A 24,747-nucleotide genomic window follows, 5' to 3' on the forward strand; every position below is an offset into this window, starting at 1 on the left:
ATTAAATGTAAAAATATAGGTGATGTGACACAAGATGGAAGGATAGGAGAAAAAGAAAAGGAGAATGGAGTATTTACATTTTACATAAAGAGGAGACTGAAATTCTAGAATTAATGGACTAATGAAGGAAGGTGGGTATACTATTCAAATTATAAAGATAAGGAAAAATAACAGTGATAAAACTATGAAGATGAGGCAGGAGAAAGAAAGGGAAATAGGATGCCAAGAGGAGACAGTAGAAACTGCCTAGAATTTATAAATAAGTAATATTTTAAGCTTTCATTTGAAATTATGGAGGTAACCACTGATGGGGTTCAGAAAATGGCCCCCCAAATATTAGAAAAACATGGCACCTTGAATATTAAATATTTTAAGCTGAAAGAGTTCAAGAAAACAGCAGAGGCATGAAGATCTTTCTGACCTTCCCCCATCTTTCCTCCCTGAAACAGGTCATAAAATCCTCAGGTGACAGTTATTCTCCCTATATGTGCAGGAGGCGAGCAGCCTTGTCTCTGAAGACAAAGGGACATAAAGAAGAATCCTAACAAACAGGTCTTCCTGGTAGCTCAGATAGTAAAGCATCTGCCTGCTATGCGGGAGACCCAGGTTTAGTCCCTGGGTTGGGAAGATCCCCTGGAGAAGGAAATGACAACCCACTCCAGCACCCTTGTCTGGAAAATCCCATGGACAGAGGAGCCTGGTAGGCTACAGTCCATGGGGTCGCAAAGAGTCAGACACGACTGAGCGACTTCACTCACTCTCAACAAATAGGTCTTGCTAACTTTCCCCAAGTTGGCTACACTGCCTTCATATTCTTTGACCTATCACATTTATTCCAATGAATGACTACCCGTTTGCCATCAAACTTGGCATAAAACTACTCAGGTTTGTTTCTTTGGGTTTTCATATCCTTTTGAAGGTTCTCATGTCACACAAAATGTATATTAAATAAAGGTATAGGCTTTTCTCCCATTAATTTTTTGTGTCTGTCAGTTGAATTTTCAGACACAGCCAGGAAAAATAAGAAGGTGGAAGAAAAGGTTTTCCTCCCACACACCACCAGAAGAACAAAATTTTTAAAAAGTTTAAAAGAAGTTGCATCAAAGAAGCAGGTCTGGGAAAAGGGAAGACAGAGACGATGTTGTTGTTCATGATAAATTCTGCTGCAATTTTTTTATTTTTTATTACACACTTGCATTGCTTTAGTAAAAATGTAATCTAAAAAAACCTTAGAGGGTTAACCTAGGTGATCTACTCATAGTGAGGTATTGGTGACACAGTAATATTTTAATAAGCACATATGATACCCTGTCAAATGGAATTTCTTTAAGAAGCTGTTCTTCCTTACAGAAAGCTTCATTTATTTGCATTGCAGTAACATCAAAATTTTTAAATATAGGATAAAACTTACTGTCCTTATAGTTATAAAAAAGTATGTAGAATTCTGGATCTGGACTGGAAGTGAAACAAAACTGAAAATAGTTCAAGTTGTTGGTTGAGAGGATTACAAACCAATGTTTTCATTTTAGCTTTTCATTAATGTTGTTCATTATTTATTAATAAATATCATTCCCTATGTTATGATTAATTTAATTAATTATTGACTTTTAAGTTACTCCCAAGTTATTATTTTATTATTTTAAATTTAATGTAACCTAGACAGCAGATGACACCACCCTTATGGCAGAAAGTGAAGAACTGAAGAGCCTCTTGATGAAAGTGAAAAAGGAGAGTGAAAACGTTGGCTTAAAGCTCAACATTCAGAAAACTAAGATCATGGCATCCGGTCCCATCACTTCATGGGAAATAGATGGGGAAACAGTGGAAACAGTGGCTGACTTTATTTTTCTGGGCTCCAAAATCACTGCAGATGGTGACTGCAGCCATGAAATTAAAAGGCACTTTCTCCTTGGAAGGAAAGTTATGACCAACCTAGACAGTATATTAAAAAGCAGAGACATTACCTTGCCAACAAAGGTCTGTCTAGTCAAGGCTATGGTTTTTCCAGTGGTCATCTATGGATGTGAGAGTTGGACCTTAAAGAAAGCTGAGCACCAAAGAATTGATGCTTTTGAACTGTAGTGTTGGAGAAGAGAGTCCCTTGGACTGCAAAGAGATCCAACCAGTCCATCCTAAAGGAGATCAGTCCTAGGTGTTCATTGGAAGGACTGATGTTGAAGCTGAAACTCCAATACTTTGGCCACTTGATGTGAAGAACTGACTCATTTGAAAAGACCCTGATGCTGGGAAAGATTGAGGGCAGGAGGAGAAGGGGATGACAGAGGATGAGACGGTTGGATGGCATCACTGACTCATTGGACATGGGTTTGGGTGAACTCTGGGAGTTGGTGATGGACAGGGAGGCTTGGCATGCTGCAGTTCATGGGGTCGCAAAGAGTCGGACACGACTGAGCGACTGAACTGGACTGAGACAGCATATTAAAAAGCAGAGACATTACTTTGCCAACAAAGGCCCATCTAGTCAAAGCTATGGTTTTCCCAGTAGTCATGTATGGATGTGAGAGTTGGACTATAAAGAAAGCTGAGTGCCGAAGAGTTGATGCTTTTGAACTGTGGTGTTAGAGAAGACTCTTGAGAGTCCCTTGGACTGAAAGATCAAACCAGTCAATCCAAAAGGAAATCAGTTCTGAATATTCATTGGAAGGACTGATGCTGAAGCTGAAGCTCCAATACTTTGGCCATGTGATGCAAAGAACTGACTCATTGGAAAAGACCTGATGTTGGGAAAGATTGAGGGCAGGAGGAGAAGGGGACGACAGAGAACGAGATGGTTGGATGGCATCACTGACTCAGTGGACATGAGTGAGTAAACTCTGGGAGTTGGTGATGGACAGGGAAGCCTGGCATGCTGTAGTCCATGGGGTTACGAGTCGGACCCGACTGAGCGACTGAACTGAACTGAGATTTAATGTAATATAAATTACATTACATTATTTAATTTTTAATTTACAATACATTAATTAATATTGTATTTACATTACAAATTTAATGTAATTTTTTTCAGTTTTTAGAACCTGAAACTTGAAGATGCTTGGATGATAGGACTATAAGATCAAAAAAGAGTATTTAGTGCTGTGGTCTGAATGTTTGTGTCCCCTGATCTGGGTTCGATCCCTGGGTTGGGAAGATCCCTTGGAGAAGGGAATGGCAACCCATTCCAGTATTCCTGACTGGAGAATCCCATGGACAGAAGAGCCTGGTGGACTACAGTCCATGGGGTCGCAAAGAGTCGGACACGACTGAGCGACTTAAAATTAAAAAAACTTCATATGTTGAAATCTTAATCCTTAAAGTGGATGGTATTAGTGAGTGGTGTCTTTGGGATTCCTGCCCTGTAACAGAGGGTCCAGAGAGCTCCCAGTCCTCTCCACCACGTGAGGACATGGACAGGGAGAAGTCAGCAGTCTCCAGCTCCGAAGACAGCCCCCCCCCCCAGACACTGAATCTGCCACACCACCATGCTGGACTTCCCCGCCTCCAGAACTGTGAGAAGTAAATGTCTGCTGACTGTAAGTCCCTCAGTCTGTGGTATTTTATTAAAGCAGGTGGAACAGACTAAGCTATTTAGGAATCATTTTCCTCAGGATTACCCATTTTATCGTATTATCATATTAAAAAGCATGATGGAATTGAGTGGAGAAAAGCCTGTATTTTCGGACAAAATCTGTCTTTAAGTTGAAAAGAAGACACTAGTAAGGGAGATTTTGCAAAACGAAGGCCATGAACAGTGTGCAATTTCCTTCACTGCCTGACTGCTTAACTCAATGAAATCGGGGTGGGGCACTTTCTAATTTACGAAGACGGTTTTTGCCAGGATCAGGGCCACCAAGGCCAGGAGCAACATGTCTTCATTCTAGACCCAGGTAAAACTGTCTGCAGGCATCCCTGGCCCTTTTGGAGCACCAGATGCACGGATCTTTACCTGTACTCCTCCTCCTCTGCCCACCTCCAGGTAGGTGCAGCCTTCTAGGGTCCACTGCTGGGGCTGATGGGAGAACAGGATTCCTGGAGATCTGGGACAAGGCTTGTCTCTGCCACTTACCATGTGCCCTTGGGGAAGTCATTTTACCCCATAAGCCTCTGGTTTCCTCATTCAAAAATTAGAAATATCAACACAAAGCTCACTGATGCTAAATTAGTGTTCATGAGGAACATTAGACGGACTGTTGTTTGGTGATAGTTTTAGCCTACATCAGGTTCAGCACCTCCGTGTCATGCTGGCAACACCACTGTCTGGTGGCCCACAGGGAGAGCCAGACTCCTGACACTTGGCACACTCTGCTCCTGCCATCTGGTGGCTGTTTCCGAAAACTACCTCTTATTCTACAGCCTCTGTGAGCAAGGAAGCCAAAAGATTAGCAGAGCCTTTGGGATCGACCCACAAGGTGTGGTAAAGGTGTGTTAGGAATGAAAGGATGTAGGCTCCTTGTTTAGGAAACTGTGAAATCATCTCACATAGGACCCATCTCTGGACCCCTGACTAGTCTGCTCCAACAATCGACTGTAGGAGGCAGGTGGCTCCCAGAGCAAGCCAGGCTTTCTTTTTTTTAGCGTCAGAATTTGTCAATCCAAAGTCTCCTGTGTAAAAAATGAACTTCACCGTTCACAAACTCTAAATAGTGCACTAGGAAATATGCAAATCCACATAGGAAGATTTCTTACCAAAAATGCTAAATCTGAATGTGATCCTGAAAAGTAAAGTTGTTAGTTACTCGGTCGTGTCTGACTCTTTGCGACCCCATGGACTGTAACCCGCCAGGCTTCTCTGTCCATGGGATTCTCCAGGCAGGAATACTGGAGTGGATTGCCATGGCCTCCTCCAGGGGATCTTCCCAAGATGGTAAAGAATCTGCCTGCAATGCAGGAGATCTGGGTTCAATCCCTGGGTCGAATATATATGTTCATATTTCATATATACATTCATATAGTAGAATATGAACATATATAGTATATCACATAGATGATTAAACTGCTGCCTTTTTAACTATAAAGCTGATGGCACAATTCTATAGAAAATGTCTTTATTCTTGACAGATGTCAAGTTGAAACACTAAAAAAAATTTAGGAGTGAAGTGTCATGATGTTTGTAACTTGTTTTCAAAATGGTTCAGGAAAAAATGTATAACTTTGTACATATAATGTTTTATATATACATGTACAAGGAGAGAAGAGAGAGAAAAAACAAATCTGGCAGAATATTAACAAGGATTAGGTAAAGGCATGCAGATGTTCGCAGTACCACTCTTCCAACTTCTTCGCAGATTTGGAGAACGTCATAGTAAAAAAGTTGGAGAAATTAGATCTGTATGCTGCTCCTCAAATATCATGTGAAGACAAGTATTCTCTTTTCACTTCACTTTTTCAGTTGAGTATATTATTGGCTACGTTTGCATCTGTATAATTATCCCCTTGAAAAATAAATTTTGTTTTGCCCTGTTGGCTCCCAGTAAGGAACATGCACGTGATATTTTTATAACCAGCCACGGCCAAGTTCACTCAGGACTCATCCGTTTGCTTCATCTGTACCTTCTCTAATAAGGTGTTTTATGGCCATGTGTTTCCTGCCTTTCCTGATGCGCCCCTTTACTGTTCCTCCTCCCGTGGTGTCTCTTCTTATGGCAAATGTTGCCTTTAGCCTCTTTCTTGGCCGCTTGTTCTTTCATCCACTGCTTAATAACGTGATTGTGCGGGCTGACACAGACTCTTCTGCGCTTGACATGAAGGCTGCCAAGAAGGGAAGAAAAGAAAATCACTGATAGACGGTACAAGGAAGTAAAAACTTAGTGAACTTTAGGCAGTTCCCACTTTGGGACAGCGTTATGTCTGGACACAGACTGAATCCTAAAGCCGAGGACCACAAGGATGAATCTTTACTACAGCGCTGCCTGTGGTTCCTCAGACATCCAAAGAAAATATTAAAAGGAGCAGGAGAAGGAATTGGAGGAGGAGGAAGAGAAGGGAGAAGGGGAAAGGTAGGAGGAGGGGGAGAGGAGAGGAGGGAAGTGGACGGAGGGAGAGATGGAGGGAGGGAAACCATGTGAAAACAATTCTCTGTCCTGACTCCGAGCACTCAACAAAAAATCCAGTGACTTCCTCATTGCCCATCTTAAACACATCCTCCTCCATGAGGTTTTTCTAGATCCTCTCAGCTAAATGCGTCTTTTTTCTTTCAGTCTCTGTGGCCCCCCGTTACCTGTCTTCTGGCACTTAGTTTTTTCCATCTTTTATCTGAGTCGTTGTTTCAGACTCTGTTCTTTTTCTGTGGGGTTATGCTCCTCGAAGGAAGAATAGTCTGGAAGTATCTTGAAAAGGCCTTGTTCACAGCAGGAATTCAGTAATTACTTGTAGATATGAAGTGAAAATGGTTCAAAATAAGGACAATCTGGTTTTGTTTCAACAGAACAATCTTACTATAATATAGATTTATACCATGTCTCAGAATTTGTTCTCGTTTTCATTTTTCTATTATGAAATGTTGACATTGGTGTAGGAGAATCCTAGAACATCATTCACAATTTCTGGTAACTTGAAGAATTTCTTGTTACAAAAGACATGGCTTTTAATTCCCCATCAGATGCCATCCAGCTCTTATTAATTGTTGAAAATCCTACTGGCTATACATATACAATATTTCTGTATCTGGATAAAGGGAAACCCCTCACCCTTCTCTTTGGGAAAAAAAACAGGTGGGGGTAGAAAGTAGGTTGCCGTTTCTCCAGATGACCCAAGAGGAAACATTAGCTAATGTGGGGACTTCTGAAACGGGAGGAAAAGTTGGGAAAGGCTTGAATGTACTTGAGCATAATAAAGCCAGTATGTGGGATTATTAACTTAAAAGAAGTGAGGCATCTTAATAGGAGGGTAACACTTCTCTAAGTGTATTAGATTCAGAGGTCTTCAAAAGAAAAGCTAATTCTCCCAATGGCCTGTTGGTTTGCCTTAAGCTATTATAGGAGAAAACTTGGCTATAGCACCAATATGGAGAACAAAATAACAAACAAGAAAGAGCTGAAGTTCCTACTCTTTCCAAAGGACTAAATACTCTCCTCTCCCTGTGGTGTCAGCAAGAACCCGAGCAGACGCTTAGGGGAGAAAGACCCCACTGATGGCCACATAGCCCCATCTGCTGCAAGGGGGAGAACTAGGACTCGACGCCAGCATCGCTTGGGGAGTGAGGAGCCCCAGGCAGGGGCACTGGCTCTGGGGCTACAGGAGAGACCTGGATGGGGGAATGCAGACAGGATCCAGGCAGGGGGAAAGCACAGGAACACGAGCAACACCTGCCATGTGGGATTTCAAAGGCCTGCCCAGTGGGGCCTCAAACCCTCAATGTAACACAAACAGAAAAATCAGCTGCCAGAACATAGTGCCCAAACCCAAGATGTGCTGATGCTTTAAAACCCTTAAGTTTAAAGACTGCTTAAACTACACTTGTATCACATGTGTCTCCATCAGGATAGGGGGTAGCCTTTTTCACACTCCCTGCCCTCCTCCAATCCCATAATATTCGTTGGGCACTAAGCCACTCGGTTGTGAATTTCTAGGTGAAGAGTTTGATGCTAAGAAACCATTAGGCTGACCTCTCGATTTTCTTTTTTTTACCCATAAAAGTAGCTAGTGAGAGTCCAGTGGATTTTGAAGCAAGGCCCTGCCATAGATTATAACTATAATTGATCCCTAAACTTTATTTCTTTGCCCATTTCTCTAAGCACAACAGCCTTTCAACAACCATTTTTGAAAAAATACTCAAGCCTCCCAAACAACTTTATTTAATAATCCTAAATTTTCTTCCTAACAGATAATGCCTATATGATTCAAGAAGACTCAGCCCTCTTCCCAAGGTATACAGCTTTGTGTTTTGTTTATGTGTAGAAAGAGCTAGAAACTCTTTAATGAAGTCACTATAGAGAAATTTTAAACAAGCAAACTGCTGTCTCAGACATCAGATATTACAGTGATTGTGTTAAGGGTGTGAAAAGAAAGGATCTATTTATAGGCAGAAAAGGACAATGAAATAAATTTAGTGTGTTCACTGTGAGTTGAGTTGTATTAGTTAATTGAGATTAATAATGCATATTATTTCGGAATTGCAATTTCAATGCTTGCAATGTTTTCTGCATCTAAAACACTTATCTCAAACCTTAAAGTCTTTATACATATTCAAAGTTAAGGGAACTAATATTCAAGAAGGGCAAATTAAAATTGAGAGGAGATACCACTAAACACACTAAGCTAAAATTAGAAAGACTGGGGGCACCAAAAATTGAAAAACATCAAAAAAAAAAAACATAGCTAAGGGACTACCTTTTGGATAAGTAAAAACATGTTCTGTAGTAAAACAATTTGGAAACAGAGAACATTGAACTTTTTATGTCCAGTGTAAGGAAACACAAAAGAGATGACCTGTAACTTATGATTACAAAATAAGACATAGTTCAGTTTCATCTTACTTGAGACCAAGTTGTAACCAATCTATATCTTTCAGCTGTCTTATCAGCACAGAGGTGTCAATTGACAAAACTGTACTTGAATGAAGTATTTTTAGATCCAAATGATTGGCTTCATAATTTCCCTTTAATTAAAATTGAGTCCTTTTTAAAATGTTTTTGATCATATTTTTCATTGTTGAAGTGAAGACCTGTAACATTTTTGTTTCTATAGAGAATCACTTTCTGTTTTCATTTATTTTTTTCATTTTAATTTTTTTTCCCACTCAGAACGTCCCTCGTTTGGCTGAGGAAAGTCATGCACATTGTCTGGTGACTAAAAGCATTTCACCTTCACCACAGCACTGCAGTGCAGGGTGCGGAGGGCTAACGTGGGGCTCTGGACATCCTGGTACTGAGAGAGTGTGCATTCACACCACCCTCCCCTCTTGTTCAAATAATGATCTGCATGTTGTGTAGCAGGCAGAGCCTCCCCAACCTACGGTTCACTGGTGGAGAAATGGTTATTCTGCAGGTTTAGCCCTCCTGCCAAAGAGCACTCACATGACAGCAGCTAAGTCACAATCCCCATCAGCTCTCTGGATGCGACACATCGTCACTCTTTCCAGAAGCCTTCTGGAAATATGATGTGAAACCTCGGTGCAGCAGCTGGAGGCAATGGGAAGTATGGCTAAAAGAAGAAAAGAAAGAAATGTGAAATCATATGGTTTATAGAACACATGTTGTTCAGTTGCTAACTCAGGTCCAACTCTTTGTGATCCCCATTGACTGCAGTATGCCAGGCTTCCCTGTCCTTCACCATCTCCTGGAGCTTGCTCAAACTCATGTCCGTTGAGTTGGTGATACCATCCAACCATCTCATCCTCTGTGGTCCCTTTCTCCTCCCGTCTTCAATCTTTCCCAGCATCAGGGTCTTTTCCAGCGAGTCAGTACTTCGCATCAGGTGGCCAAAGTATTGGAGCTTTAGCTCCAGCATCAGTCCTTCCAATGAATATTCAAGACTGATTTCCTTTAGGATTGACTGGTTTTATCTCCTTGAGGTCCAAGGGACTCTCAAGAGTCTTCTCCAGCGCCACAATTTGAAAGCATCAGTTCTTCAGTGCTCAGCCTTCTTTATGGTCCAACTCTCACATCTATTCATCACTACCATAGCTTTTCCTATGGTTTTACCATAGGAAAAACCATAGTTTTGACTATATGGACCTTTGTTGGCAAAGTAGTGTCTCTGCTTTTTAATACTCTGTATAGGTTTCATAGCTCTTCTTCTAAGGAGCAAGTGTCTTTTAATTTTGTGGCTGCAGTCACCACCTGCAGTGATGTTGGAGCCCAAAAAAATAAAATCTGCCACTGTTTCCACTTTTTCCCCATCTATAGAACACTGGCCTGGCTTTATCTTGGAGACTCCAGAGAGACAGAATGTTAACCTACTTGAACGATGGGCTATCACTTATTGGGGGCTTTGTGTATGCAGACCACAGAGCAGGACACTCCTCTACCTTCCAGAACTCACACTTTATTTCAAGGAGATAAAACTAAGCACAAGCAAAGACATAAAGCAAGGGAAGATGAGGGTAGTGGGGTTACGACTGGACTTGCTTAAAGAAGCAAGATTGATAGAGTGTCCCAAAAACTCAGAGGGGACCAACCACATGGGCCCCTGGAGCAGGTTTGAAATTAACTGGCCAGGAATAACTTAACTGAATCTTTGAGGATTTGGAGGGGTGGCAAAAAATGGAGAAGACTTGTCCAGGCTAAAGGAAGGGCATGGTCAAGAGTTCTGAGATAGGAAAGCACAGGGCACATTTAGGGAATACAGAAAAATAGACCTCTTTGTCTGAACTAAGCTACTGGGAAGCTGAGTGATACGGTTCAAAAGATAGATTGATGTCACACCACTGACGCCTTGAACGTTAGTCTAAGGAGGTTTATTTTTTTTGAAATGGAGTCCATTAAAGATCGAGAAAAGAGAAGGGTTTTAGAAAAATTTGTCTTGCAGTGAAGAGCAAGTAGGGTAAGTGGGGTGTGATTAGGGCAGGAAGTCAAGTTAGGAGAAGCTTACATGATCCAGATATAAGGAGAAAAGGGCAACACAAATATGAAAGGAAACCTAGTCCCCTACTACATTGTGAATCTGCAAATTCCTCCATGCTACCTGCACACAATATTCTATGCTCCCCATTCCTCCAAGTGGGTAATAAATTTTTTTAAAAGTTAGAAATTACGGTCAACAGTGGCTGCAGGTGGCAGTCTTATAGTAACAGACAGAAGTTAGCCCCTAAACTAGGATTAAAAGAAATGATTAAAACCCCTCAGTGGTGTCAGCTCTAAGCCACAGAGGTCTCTGATCTTGGGACAAGGAGAGATTATTAGTGAAAGAAACCAGGTTTAAAAAGCCACATATGGTATGATACCATGTATAGGAAATGCCAATGAAAGTGAAAGTGAATTGCTCAATCGTGTCCGACTCTTTGTGACCCCATAGACTGTAGCCCACCAGGCCCCTCTGTCCATGGGATTTTCCAGGCAAGAATACTGGAGTGGGTTGCCATTTCCTTCTCCAGGAAATCTTCCTGACCCAGGGATCGAACCCGGGTCTCCTGCATTGTAGGCAGATGCTTTACCATCTGAGCCACCAGGGAAGTCCTGAAATGTCCATAGACAAATCCATAAAGACAGAAGGCAGGTTAGTGTTTGCCAGGGGTGGGGGTGGGAGGGAATGGGGAATGACTGCTAACATATACAAGGTCTCTTTAAGGGGTGATGAAACAGGCTGAAATTAGATAGTGGTGATAGTTGTACAATTCTGTGAATATACTAAAAATCACTGAATTGTACACTTTCTTTGTTCATTTTTGTTTTTGTTTTGGCTGCACCTTACAGCTTGCATGATCTCAGTTCTCCTACCAGGGACTGAACCCAGGCCAAAGCAGTGAAAGCCCTGAATCCTAACCACTAGGCCACTGGTGAACTCCCTACATTAAATGCCGTTTTTTCTTGGTCACTCTGAGCTGTGAAGCAAGGCCCATGACAGTAAAGCACTGAATCCTAACCAGTGGACTGCCAAGGAATTCCCTCTTTCAATTTTTTTCTTTTTTTAAAGGGCAATGGGAGAACAGAACACTGGTTCTCCTCACATTTATTAATGCATTGATTTCCTGAAACTAATAGTTCCTTTCTTTAGCTACACTGTGCTGCTATTCTCCAAGTAAAGTTGCTTTAATACCCTAAACAAGATTTTGGGCTTATTCATGTAACCATCCATTCATTCATCCATCTTACTATATAAGAATTATTATGTAAATTCTTATAAAGGAAATACTATCTATAACTATGTCTACAAGTTCTTTTATAGTCAATCACTATGTCAGACCCTGGGAGTAGAAAAATGAACAGTTACTATTACACAGAACCCTGCTATTAGTTGTGTCCGACTCTTTGTGACCCCATGGACTGCTGCCCACCAGGCTCCTCTGTCCATGGGATTCCCCAGGCAAGAATACTGGAGTGGGTAGCCATTCCCTTTTCCAGGGGATCTTCCTAACCCAGGGATTGAATCTGGGCCTCCCACATTACAGGCAGATTCTTTAGCATTGAGCCACCAGGGCAGCCCCAGTTGTGACCCAGGCAACTATAAAATCTGAAATGGACTTTCAAAAGCTATGTGGGAATTAAGAAACATAGGTGAACTTATGTGTTTAAGAATTCGAGTTATCTGAATGCTGACATCAATTAAAAGCACAGTTTTAACCCAGAAAAGCACCTGGGACCTATATGTACTTAATAAATTGGATGACATTTCTCAGATATAAAAGTAAGATGGGCTCAACTGGAGATCACTTAACCTATCAGATTAACTATCAAAAGACAAGAGGCAGGCAAGCATATTTGGTGTTTGTAGACGTGACTGGTGCCCTAGTGAGGCACCTGGAAATACAAAAGGCCAAGAAAGACAGAATCTTTTGAAGAGTACACAACGGGTTAAGCAATGAAGCTTGTCGGATGGTTAGGACTAGGGTGAAGGCATGATTCTTGTAGATAATATCACCCCCCCCAGAGGATTTCTCATGCAGCTTCCTGTCAGAATATTTCCATTTTTAAAGAGTCATCCGCGCTTCCCTAGTGGTCCAGTGATTAAGAATCTGCCTTGCAATGCAGGGGATACCGGTTAGGTTCGATCCCTGGTATGGGAAGATCCCATGTTGCCATGGAGCATCTAAGCCCAGGAGCCACAACTACTGAGCCAGTACTCTAGAGCCTTGGAGCCGTGCTCCACAATAAGAGGCCAGCACACCACAACTAGAAAGTAGTCACCACTCACCAGAATTGCCTGCACACAGCAATCAAGACCCAGTGCAGCCCCCCAAATAGAACCATCAGGAATGTCCTCTGATTTCAATAATTAATAGAACTGTAAAAACATTTTTATTTTTTCATTTTTATATTTTTGCATCTATGCTCATAAACAATATTAGTCTATATTTTTTATCCCCTGATGTCATCCTTGAATATTTTGAGTGTTAACATTACATTAATCACCAACAATACATCAGGTAGCTTTCTCTATTTTTCTATTATTTGGAAAAGTTTGTGTAAGACAAGAATTGTCTGTTCTTTCACTCTTTGGTAAAACTTCTAAAACCAGCTACAGCTAGGCCTGGTGTCTGTCTGAAGAAAAGATGTTCAACTTTGACTCAGTTTCCTTAAGAGTTACGTATTTATTTAGATTTTCTATAACTTCAATCAATTTTGGTAGCTTTCTAAGAAATTGCCCATTTCATCTACAATTTTTAATATTTTGTCCCTGAAAGAATTTGGAACACGTGACCCCAAAGTATTCCATTCTGGCATGTTGATTATTTTAAGTTAAAACCAGAAAAACAGCAGATGCAAAAAGGGCACTCTGACCTTCCTACAAGCAAGATATAAAACTTCCAAGTAAAAGGTACTCTCTCTGCACCTGGGGAAGAAAGAAATTTTTAGCATTTTCTAACCTTCTGGGTGAAATGAGATGAGACATCTCCATGAGACATGAAGTTGCAGCCAAGGAAAATCTGTACAAACTTTGTTAAACTAACCCTTATCTTCCTCGTCGCTTTCCCATGCTTAACTGCCTTAGTTCAAGTTCCTTTGTTTTCTCACATTTTCACAAATTACCACTTTGTCCAACTTTATATAAAACCATAACTCAAACTGCTTCTTTGAGTCTTCATTTCCTTCTGAAGGCACCCATTAAATAAACTTGTATAATTTTTCTTATTAATTTGTCTTTTGTTACAGGGATCCTAGTAAAGAACCTAGAAGGATGAAACGAAAGTTGTTTTTTCCTCTCCCCTACATTACACCATTATCTGTAGTTAAGAGTTCTTTTTCTATTATATAGTGTTTGAATAGGCAGCTCCTGTGCAAAGTAACCATTTAAAAACTTTGATCTAAATAATAAAGATAATGTATTTATAAATTTACAAATATCATTTGCTTAGAAACTAAAAAAATACATTCAACTCATAGGCTAAATGCGAATCACAGTATATTAATTCTGGAAAATAATGGAAATGGTATTTATTATAATGGATGGGACAGAGCTAAGTCTAGCATAAGTGCATTTATTTAAAACACAAACAGGATAAAATAATTGAGTGTCAACCACAAACTGGCACCTGCCATGGGTGCTTGCCATCTACCTCTACAAGGATTAAATCCTGTTGGGCTGCAGCTGTTGACCTCCAACACCCCTTGAAGGAGTTCAGGGTGGAGAGCAGAAATGAGGCACTCTGTGCTCCAGGAAACAGGCAGGACAGATCTTCAGATAGATCTTCTCAGGAGCTGATTTTATGAGTGCAATTCTTGTCGATCCTCGTGTCTAGAGAAGCACTAAAATTCTTCATGGTGACGATTGTTTCTCATGACTAGCAGAAGTTGCAGGAGCCAGCAGAAACTTTCTACCAAAAATATGTACTTGATTGCACGTAGTCCGCCTTTACCAAAATCACATACATACTCTCTTTCCCCCTACCTCTTTGGAACAGTTTCTCAGAGCTATCTGAGGTGCTGTCTCCCAGGGTACCATCCTCATATTGTCCCACATAAAACTTAACTGGCAACTCTCACGTTGTTCTTTTTCTTTAGTTGACAAGTGTTCCACTCATGTCCCTAGAAAAGGAAAATCAGAGGAAAAACTAAAAACAAAAATGGGAAAAAGACACAAGCAGGACGGTGGGGCCCTTGAAGGCTGTCCCAGCGCAGGTATCTGTAGGCGAGGGCGCCACCGGTCGGGAGACTCAGTGCTGGAGCGGAGGCCCCAGCTCCGGGAAGGGCAGGAGTGCGGAGCGACAACCCCGGGCAGCGGGCGGGTGCTTGCCGCTTGTCTGGGCCACGTCTGGCCGCTTTTCCGGCTTCTGCGCCTGCGCAACCTGCGGGGCGGCTTTGTGTCTGAGCCCGCGTTTGGTGCCTGGGCACAGGAAGAGCACTGGGAGCGGAGCCGCGGTCAAGGATAACAAGGACTGCGCCTGGAGGAGAGTGGCGCCCTGCGACCGGCGACCGGCGAGGCTGCTCACAGGCCCGCGGACGCCCGCCAGCGCGAGCCTGCTCCTCCGCCGCGATCCCCGGGAACCGCAGGCCCCTGCGCCCTCCGCCGGGACTTGGCCGCCTCTGCCCCGCAGCTCCAGGGGAAGCGTTTCGACGTGCCGGGCAGCCCTTCCTGGAGCTGAAGGGGAAAGCAGATGTGTTGGGCATATCTTTCCCATCTCCGTTAGTTTTTTTGGTTGCTCGATCTACCCGTTTCTGATGCACGTAGGTTAAAAAAAAAAATCTTACGCTGTTGTTGAGATTGTGTCAGGTTTGGGGGTTTTTGGTTGACAGTCTCCTTTTACAGGACATCACTTGGGTTCAAATGCAAACGAATCCTCTCCTCATCTGGGTCTGCATCTCATTTAACCATCATTTACCATTACTCAAGCCAGAAACTTGTGTGACATTCCCTCCTCCTGCACTCCACAGCCAGTCACAAACACCTGTAAATTTTACTCCCTGGACATCTCTCAGATTTGTCTCCTTGCTTTTCGTCCATGTTATCACTGCCCAAGTTCCAGACCTCCTCAGTCTGAACTACTGAGCATCAGTTGCCTCCTTGCTCCCAGTCTTGCCCTTTCTCCCCATGGATCTGAGGTCTTATGGTACCATGTGCTTTTCTGGCTTTATATATTTTATATATGTATAAAATTTAGGTTTATATGCCTATGCCTTTTGACTGTGAACTCCCTCAGCATATCTTAATGCCCACACCACATAGCACAGTGCCTGGCATTAGTGCTTTTCCTTTTTTAAAAAATGAGTTTTTGATCAAGGTCTTATGTCCCAAGTGTCCTAAAACTGCACAGCGCTTTTTCAAAAACATACCAAAAAACATACCATCCTCTCACCCTCAAGTAATTAGGGGTTAACTCAATATGATAAACCATTTGTATTATATTTAATATTTTAAAGATGGTGTTATTAGTATCTCATTAAAAGCATTATCTTTTATGATAGTGTTATTGCCAATGTTCCTGTTGGTTTGGGGTTTTCATCGTTGTTTCCAATATTAAGTGTCAGAGAGCTGAATGGTTAACTTGCTACAAATGTCTGTCTCTGATTTGACTTTACGTCTGTGATACAATTTTGGTCACTAACAGAAGGCTTTAAATATTTCCTTCCTCAAGACTTTTTAAGACCAACAGTAAAACACTGCAAATTTGTGATATAACAATTAGATTCTGAGCTTTAAGGATTCTGTTACTGTAGAGAGGTGACCCAGCTTCCTCTCTTACTTAAATGTATGGCTACTCAAAGTGTGGTTCTCAGAGCTGTGGTATGGTGTCCCTTGGGGGCTTATTAAAAATGCAGTTTGGAAATCACCAATACAAATAACACTTGAGAGAACACAACAGAATGGAAACAGAGCAAAGGTACATGCCATTGTTAGAGAAATATTCCCAGGATAAAGATAAAAATGATAAGAAAGATTCACTTGGCTTCTGTCAGTATCTCAAGTCTACATACAATTTAAAAATGGCAATAGGTATAAAATTTTTTTTAAGTGAAAAAAAACCAGAATGATAGCAGTTAAATGTTCCAATTATAGTTGGTTGGGGACACACTTCCCCTTCTAATGAATTTCATACTTTAATGGAGCCATATCATACTTTGAATACCTACAAACAAAGGTGTCCACTGCTGTACCACATAGGCAAGAAGGACTCACTAAGCCATGATGCATGAAACTGCTGTGTCCACATAAAGTCCTCCCAGATACTTCTTGGAGCCTTGAGATAATGTTTGTGTAACAGGGAATGAATGAAAGTCGGACATGACTTGGTGACTGAACAACAAATATATTATATATATATGGGGTCTATGCCTGGTTTATGTTTATACATCAAGTGATGTAGTAAAATAATTTAAATGTCATCATTAAGAATAAAGAGAATTTTTTTCTTTAAAGGAGTCCATATATGACTGAAATTTGAGACAGTTGCTACTGTATTATAAGAAGTAACTCTCCTTCTCTAGACATAGAAAAGAACATTAAAAAAAAAACCAAATATGAGGGAAGTTTAAGAGGGAAGGGACATATGTATGGCTATGGCTGATTTATGCTGATATATGGCAGAAACCATCACAACATTGTAAAGTAATTATCCTCCAATTAAAAATAACATTAAATTAAAAACAGAACAAAACACACTGAAAGGCAAACTTGAAGAGAAACCAAAGGGCAGATTTACTGGGCATGTCATGTCGGGCCTCTTGGGGACAACACCTAGTGAAATGGAGAGTCCCAGTTTAGTAGCACAGATGTGTAACTTTGGCAACCCTCTGTAGTGAATCTGCTATAACTGAAACAAACAAAAGATAAAGTTTTCTTTCAGGAATCAAGCAGCAAGTCCCTAGCACGTATCTCTAATCAGGAGCCATCCTACTCTGAGAAGGCAGATTATGAGAAGAAACTTGAAGAAAGCTAGTTTGGGATTCAATGAAGCAAAATCCCCCAACTTGTATCTGCTGGACAAAGTGGATATTTAGTCTTTAATGTAAAATAAAAACAGAAAGAGCCACAAGCCCTGGATTGTGGCTTTAAAGAATCTGGCTTTTGGCCACTGAATAATAGACATTTTTATGGAGTCAGAATTGATTTCTGGGAATTGGCAGCCACGTCATTGGGGGTGGAGTATTGCCCTATCTTTGGGTAGAATCCAAGGCTTTTAATTATGGGTAAGTCAACTGCTTCCTGATTTATACAGAACATTTGGGGAATGCCAGTTACTAAGCCATCACATCAAGATGGCCACTGTAGGCACCATTAAGATAATGGAACATTTAATGCCTTACAAAACAAAACACATTTTCCAAGTCTCAGACTGGCACTGGCCACTTCCTTATTTCCCTGAGCCCGAGACAATAGCCATAGCCAGTGTTCACCTCCCTCCCTCCCATCCTGACCTTCCTCCCAGCCTGCATTCCTTACATCCTCCACAGGGCACTTGAGACACACAGACCCTTGAATAGAAGCTTCCTACAGAAAGCACTGGAAAGTGACCGTAGTCATGAAATTAAAAGACGCTTGCTCCTTGGAAGAAAAGCTATGAAAAAACTAGACAGTGTATTAAAAAGAAGAGACATCATTTTGCTGACAAAGGTACGTCTAGTCAAAGCTATGATTTTTCTAGTAGTCCTGTATGGGTGTGAGAGTTGGACCATAAAGAAGGCTGAGTGCCAAAGAATTGATGCTTTTGAACTGTGGTGTTGGAGAAGACTCTTGAGAGTCCCTTGGACAGTAAGGAGATCCAACCAGTCAATCCTAAAGAAAATCAATCCTGAATATTCACCAGAAGGACTGATCCTGAAGCTGAAGCTCCAATACTTTGGCCATGTGATGCAAAGAACTGACTCATTGGAAAAGATCCTGATGCTGGGAAAGATTGAAGGTGGGAGGAGAAGGGGACGACAGAGGATGAGATGGTTGGATGGCATCACCAACTCAATGGACATGAGTTTGAGCAAGCTCCAGGAGATAGTGAAGGACAGGGAAGCCTGGTGTGCTGCAGTTCATGGGGTTGTAGAGTCGGACATGACTTAGCAACTGAACAACAATATATATTGGGATGCATTTTTAAGGTTAACTTAATATTAATACATGTCCCACCAAAAAAAGGAAGGTACATAACTTATTTCTAAATGGCAGAAACTTAGAGCTTCTCAGACAACGTGATTTTCCTGTGACCCAAACTGCCATGGGCTTCCCTGGTGGCTCAGATGGTAAAGAGCCTGCCTGCAATGCGGGAGACCCAGGTTCAATCCCTGGGTCAGGAAGATCCCCTGGAGAAAGAAATGGCAACAAACTCCAGTATTCTTGCCTGGAGAATCCCGTGGACGGAGAAACCTGGTGGGCTACAGTCCATGGGGTCGCAAAGAGTTGGACATGACTGAGTGACAAACCCACAAACCACCTTAGGAGAAGCCCTGAGACTAACTCAGAACATTACAGTCACATCTCCTCAGCTCTTTCTTATTATCATCGACTGTTCCTTTTCAAACACCTCGGTGTTTTGTTGGCCCACCCTTTTTGCCAGAACTCATTCCCGAGCAGACCTTGGCCTTGGGTCTGGCAGGGCTTTCCTCATCACCTTGCCCCCTCCGCCTGCCCTTCCGTCCCTCCTCTCCTGGAGGAGTGCTGCTGCTGCCTCTGCCACAGGGAAGGCTAGAAACAGGCCAAGGAGCTGATGGAGGAGACATATACACTTTTATTTCAAAGCTTCATGTGAAAAAAAATCGTATTGCCAATACTAGGAATGAAGCCTTAGCTGGTAGACTTTCGGGAAACAATGGATCTGAGTCCTAAAATCTCAATGGTGAAATTTTCTGAAAAATTTACAGAAACATAAAATGAAAAATTTTTTGCCTTGATAAAATAGAAGGATAGAGATGAAGAACTGTGCTCATTAATAAAGCTCTGCACATTGGGGTGCTATATTGGGGGTCCCTAAGCAAATGCCTACAGGAGCCAAGCAGTTAATAGGATATTAACAGCCAAGCAGTTAATAGGATGTCCTTCTCTCTGTCCAGAGAAGGACAGAGGCTAGTCTGCTTTAGCAGGGTTTTTTGTTTTGTTTTGTTTTGTTTAGCTTTTTATATTGTATTGGGGTATAATCGATTAACAAGCAATGTTGTGATAGTTTCAGGTGAATGGCAAAAGGATAATATGCTCTATTCATTCTTGCCAGGGAAAGTGGGACCAGTGTTGCCAGATCTGATTTTTCAGAAGAAGCCCTAAAATCCAGTTTGTATGTGTGTACACATGACTATGTATATGTGAAACCTGTCAATTGAAAATGTTGCCTGAAGATTTTGAAAAGCAGACCAAACAAAATTTACGTTTTACCTCTGTTCTGAATTTAGAGAATCTATTCAGGGTAAAGTTTCAGAAAAGAAGACAGTGGAAAAGAGTCAAATCAGTCAAGTATTAAATACCTATATTTAGGGTTTCCTAAATACAGTAGAAAAGATTGCCTCCAGTTCAAACGCAGTTATAATCTTCATATAGATGCCAGCAACTCAAAATAGAAGTTCTCTCTGATATAATTTGTATGGTTCAATCTCCTTTATCCTGAGTCCCTTTGGTAAGGTCAGAGTGAAGTTTTGGTTTTCAGTATCCACAGGGCTGACTTTGGTCTGAAAGCTTGCAACTTGCTAAACCCTAACCCAGAGGTCAAGTCTATCTTTCTTTCAGGAATGAGCACACTTGTATTCAGACAGTTTAGCAGGTAGAGTGTGGGGGAGATAGCTGAAGACAGCCTTTAATAGGCTTTCCTTCAGCCTCTATTGGGGGATTTTCTAAGATAGTATCATCAAAAAAAGGAAGCACTGCTCAAAATGGCACAGGTGGCAGATTACTGATATTCCTGTTCAAATGAGGCTCCTTTCTGAAATTGGCTCTTGGAGATGAGGGGTTGAAATGTGTACCATTCTCATGTAGATAACTGGAAATTCCTGCCCCTAACTGCTGGCGGTACCTCACTCCTTCCAGCTCCATCTTGGAAGGCAGCCCCCCTCCTTCCATTGGCGGCTGAGATAGCCAGACCCCCCACTCACCTTCGGAGGGGCGAAAAGCCACACAGGCAGCCAAAGCCAGGAGGGCGAGTCCTGTCTGCTGCATTCCCACCTGCCCCAGAGTGCAACAGCAGCAGAGGCAAGGCTGTAAGATCAGGAAATGAGGCTAAAAGTGTCCTTGGGTGCAGAGAAAGAGCGAGGAGGAAAGGAAGCCAGAAAGCCCCGCCCTGGGAGGTGCCAGGGTACCTCTTTCTCATGTTTCTTTCCTTGAAACTGGGCTCTTTCTCAGGACCAGAGCTGTTTTCAACCACCTGGGGGTCAGGCGATGTCAGTGGCGATCTGCCATCTGGTGAGGTTCTTGTGAGTTTGGAGCTGTGCACCAGAATTGGGGGACAATTAAAAAATACCTGCTTACATGAATTCCTGCACAGAGTTATAAATCAGAATTTTGGAGCAGAAGCCCAGAAATTTGAGTCTTAAAAATGCTCCATAGGTGCTTCTGAAGGACACCTCTATTGAGAACCACTGCATAAAGGAATCAGGGTTTTTAAGTAGCTTGTTGAAACTGAGCTTCTAGGGACAAAGGTGGCAAGTCATAAAAAGCATTATCTGGTGGAAAGATGGGAAAATTCAACTCCACTCTGGTCTTGGTTGGCAGCCAACGTGTTTCCAGTGAGGTTGTTAGCTTATTTAGGATAAAGGTAATATGACAGGTAGAGGGGCTATGCTTGATTGAAAAAAAAAAAAAGAGCCCCAGCACAGGTGTGAGCAGCCAGGAGGAGGTATGGGGTGGGGGGGTTCTAGTCCAGCTTTGTCACTAATCAGCTTTGTGAATAAAACTATAGGGTAAACTGAGAGTGTTGGGTTCTACTCCCACCTCTTCTACTAACTGGTTGTATAACTTCAGCAAATGTTCTTAACCTTTGCATAAATAAGAAATCCACTGGATGATCTCTGAAGTCCTGCCATGCTTCCTCTGACTGCACTGTGTCATGCAGTAGGCCCCCTTTTTTTTTTATTAAAAACATTTATTTGTTTGGCTGTGCTGGGTCTTAGTTGTGGCAGGATCTTTTAGTCGCAGCATACAAACTCTTAATTGTGGCAAATGAGATCTAGGTCCCTGACTAGGGATCGAACCTGGGCCCCCTGAAGTTGAAATACGCTAGTCCAAATTCACACAAGCTACAAGTGTAAAATATACACACAAAGTGTTTGTGGCTCAGTTGTGTCTGACTGTTTGTGACCCTATGGGCTATAGCCCACCAGGCTCCTCTGTCCATGGGATTCTCCAGGTAAGATTACTGGAGTGGGTTGCCATGCCCTTCTCCAGGGGATCTTCCAGACCCAGGGATCGAACAAGGTGTTTTGCATTCCAGGAAGATTCTTTACAATCTGAGCCACCAGGGAACTCCTATAAAATACACACTAGATTTCAAAGATTTGGTACAAAGAAATATAAAATATGTTGTCAATAACTTTGTGTTGATTATATGCCAAAATGGTATTTGGATATATTGAGCCTGGTGTTATAAAGCAAACCTGACACCTACCAGCAGATCAGTTTGACTGGAGTGAGGGCAAAACTGAATGATGGGATTTCTGTCTGGAGAGAACATGGTACAAGCTGTGATTATTGGGTGCTTGTGTCTCTGTGTCAAAGGGTATTTACCAGGCAGACATGGGCCAGAACTCATTGGGAAGGAGCTTCAAGAGCGGGTTCAGACACACATGTAGGAAACAAATTTACGGTTGTGGTCATTTTCTGGTGTTTATTCCTGTTATGGAAATGCTGCGATAATCAGTTCTATGTACTTTGTTCACTCATCTCAAAATTTTCTTACATTCTTAGAAACGGAACTTCTCAAAGAGTGCACATTTTTAATATATGTTGCCAGCTTACCTCACACTATTGTAAATCTGTGTGTGCCTCTGTCCTCCAACAGACTGGGACTCAGTGAGGACTGGGCCTGTACCCTATCATTGTTATACCCCTAGTGCCTCACTCAGTGTGCAGCAAATACTAGAGGCTTTGTGTTAAATGAATAAGAAGTTGGATTATGCGAATAAGCATTCACTACATGGGCAAAATCTTGCCAATGCGGTCACAGAAGTCCACTGTTAGTACTTGTGGCCTCTTCTGAATATCTAAAGTCCAACGAGTAATAATATTCCAAACGGTCATTTCTCAGAAGGAATTGTCTTTCTATACCATACAGAAAAGAAAAATTATAACTTGAGTTTTACTTAAAGCCTGGAGGATGGTTAGTTCTTAAAATATACTTGAGGACTTCTCTGGTGGTCCAGTGGTTAGGAATCCACCTGCCAATGAAGGGGACATAGGATCAATCCCTGGTCCAAGAAGTTTCCACGTGCCTCAGGGCAACTCAGCCTAATGCACCACAACTACAGAAGCCCGCATGCCCTAGAGCCATGCTCCGCAACATGAGAAGCCACCGCAATGTGAAGCCACGCACTGCAACTGGAGAAAGCACCCCCCCACACAGGAACAAACACTTAGTCAAAAATAAATAAATAAACAAATCTATATATATGTGTGTGTGTTAGTCACTCAGTTGTGTCCGACTCTTTGCAACCCCATGGACTGTACCCTGCCAGGCTCCTCTGTCCATGGAATTCTCCAGGCAAGAATACTGGAGTGGGTGGCCTTTCCCTTCTCCAGGGGATCTTCCTGACCCAGGGATCAAATGTGTCTCCCACACTGCAGACAGATTCTTTACTGTCTGAGCCACCAGTGAAGCCTGTACATATATATATATACATATATATTTCACCCACCAGGGAATTTGTAGACTTGAAACAAGGGCCAAGGATGGGTGACTGAGTGAGAGAGTGAGTATGTGATATTTCAGAAACCTGTCTTTTTTAGAAATCAGAACATCTTTCAGCTGAGATGGCTTTTAGGAGTGCCAGGCTGGGTCTCTTTCAGTGTTGCAGTTTCTGACTTATGCTCTAACTAAAACTGTGCCCGGGTTGGGCATCAGGTATGCCAAAGTAAACAGAGCAGAGAAAGCGGGACTAAGTGGAAACAGTATGACCCCAGAGCCTCAGTAGGGGATTTCCCTCTCACTGAATTCTTATTCCTGGTTAACACTGTAATTTCTGTTCCAGACTTAAACTTATAACTTTTCTTTTTTAGCATTCATGCTTTCCATATACATAAATAATCCAGATTCAATCTAGTATCATCAGTTTTTTTATGATGTTGACATATAGAAATATAGTGACTTGTCTAAGATCAGTCAATAAATTGGGAATCAGAGCAGAATAGTAACTCAAGCTAATAAAAACAGAATGCCCTCCAGAAAACCTGAAAAAGAACGGTGAGTGATGACTAGTCTTTCTGGGTGTTGAAATATATTGTAAATCAATTATCATTTAAAGAGTTATAGTAGGGGCTTCCCTTGTGGCTCAGCGGTAAAGAATCGGCCTGCCAATGCAGAAGACACAGGTTCCATCCGTGGTCCAGGACAATTCCACATGCTGCGAGTCAACTAGGCCCGTGTACCACAACTACTGAGGCTGTGCTCTAGAGCCCGGGAGCCAAAACTCCTGAGCCCATGTGTGGCAGCTACTGAAACATGCCTGCCTAGAGCCTGTGCTCCACAGGAGAAGGCACCACAATGAGAAGCCCCTGCACCACAACTAGAGAGTAGCCCCCCCTCTCCAAAAAAGCCCCCACTTTCTTTTCTGCAAAGAGAAAAGTCCACGCAGCAACGAAGATCCAGCACAGCCAAAAGTAAACAAATAAAACCAAAGAGATTGTAAAAGAGTTATAGTAGACACAAGACACCAGTGTATAAATCCAGAAAATATAATGTTGTATGAATTTAATATATAGCAAAGTTAGCATTTTACTTTAGGAAAAACTGAATCATTCGATGAAATGTTTGCAGCAACTGGTTAACCATGTGGAAAAGATAAAGCTGAAGCTTTAGATTCCAGATGTACTATGTATTTAATGTAAATAGTTAAAACATAAAGGTATCCAAAGGAAATATGAACTTTAAAAAAATGGAGCAGTAAATGACTTTCTAAGCATAAAATAAGACTCAGAAATCATAAGCAGAAGAATGAAAAATTTTACTGTATAAAAAGTGAAATTCTTTCACAGAAAAATAAAACTCTGTAAAAGACAAATGGCATAAAGGTACATGTGCCGGTGGGGGGCGGGGGT

The 24,747-nt window shown here is 41.8% G+C and overlaps 1 protein-coding gene across 1 annotated transcript; it reads right to left on the reverse strand.

The window, feature by feature from the left end:
• Positions 1-5,145: 5,145 nt before the first annotated feature.
• CCL28 (C-C motif chemokine ligand 28) lies at positions 5,146-14,883 on the reverse strand. Its single transcript, XM_081517655.1, has 3 exons — positions 14,482-14,883; positions 9,012-9,138; positions 5,146-5,745 (listed from the first exon to the last, which is right to left on the reverse strand). Exons 2-3 carry the CDS (start codon positions 9,059-9,061, stop codon positions 5,553-5,555), a joined length of 243 nt encoding a protein of 80 aa, XP_081373781.1. The 5' UTR covers positions 9,062-9,138; positions 14,482-14,883; the 3' UTR covers positions 5,146-5,552.
• Between the last annotated feature and the right edge of the window lie 9,864 nt (positions 14,884-24,747).

The sequence above is a fragment of the Giraffa tippelskirchi genome, chromosome 8 (genome assembly GCF_054371585.1).
Source record: "Giraffa tippelskirchi isolate mGirTip1 chromosome 8, T2T-mGirTip1v1.2.pri, whole genome shotgun sequence".
Lineage (NCBI taxonomy): Eukaryota > Metazoa > Chordata > Mammalia > Artiodactyla > Giraffidae > Giraffa > Giraffa tippelskirchi.

What these genes read in the sequence shown, in the direction of transcription:
- CCL28 (XM_081517655.1), bottom strand. Translation starts at nt 9,061, where the DNA reads ATGTGTCGCATCCAGAGAGCTGATGGGGATTGTGACTTAGCTGCTGTC. An exon ending in TGTGACTTAGCTGCTGTCAT is followed by an intron (nt 5,746 to 9,011) that starts GTGAGTGCTCTT and finishes CCTTCTTGGCAG; the next exon opens with CCTTCATGTCAAGCGCAGAA.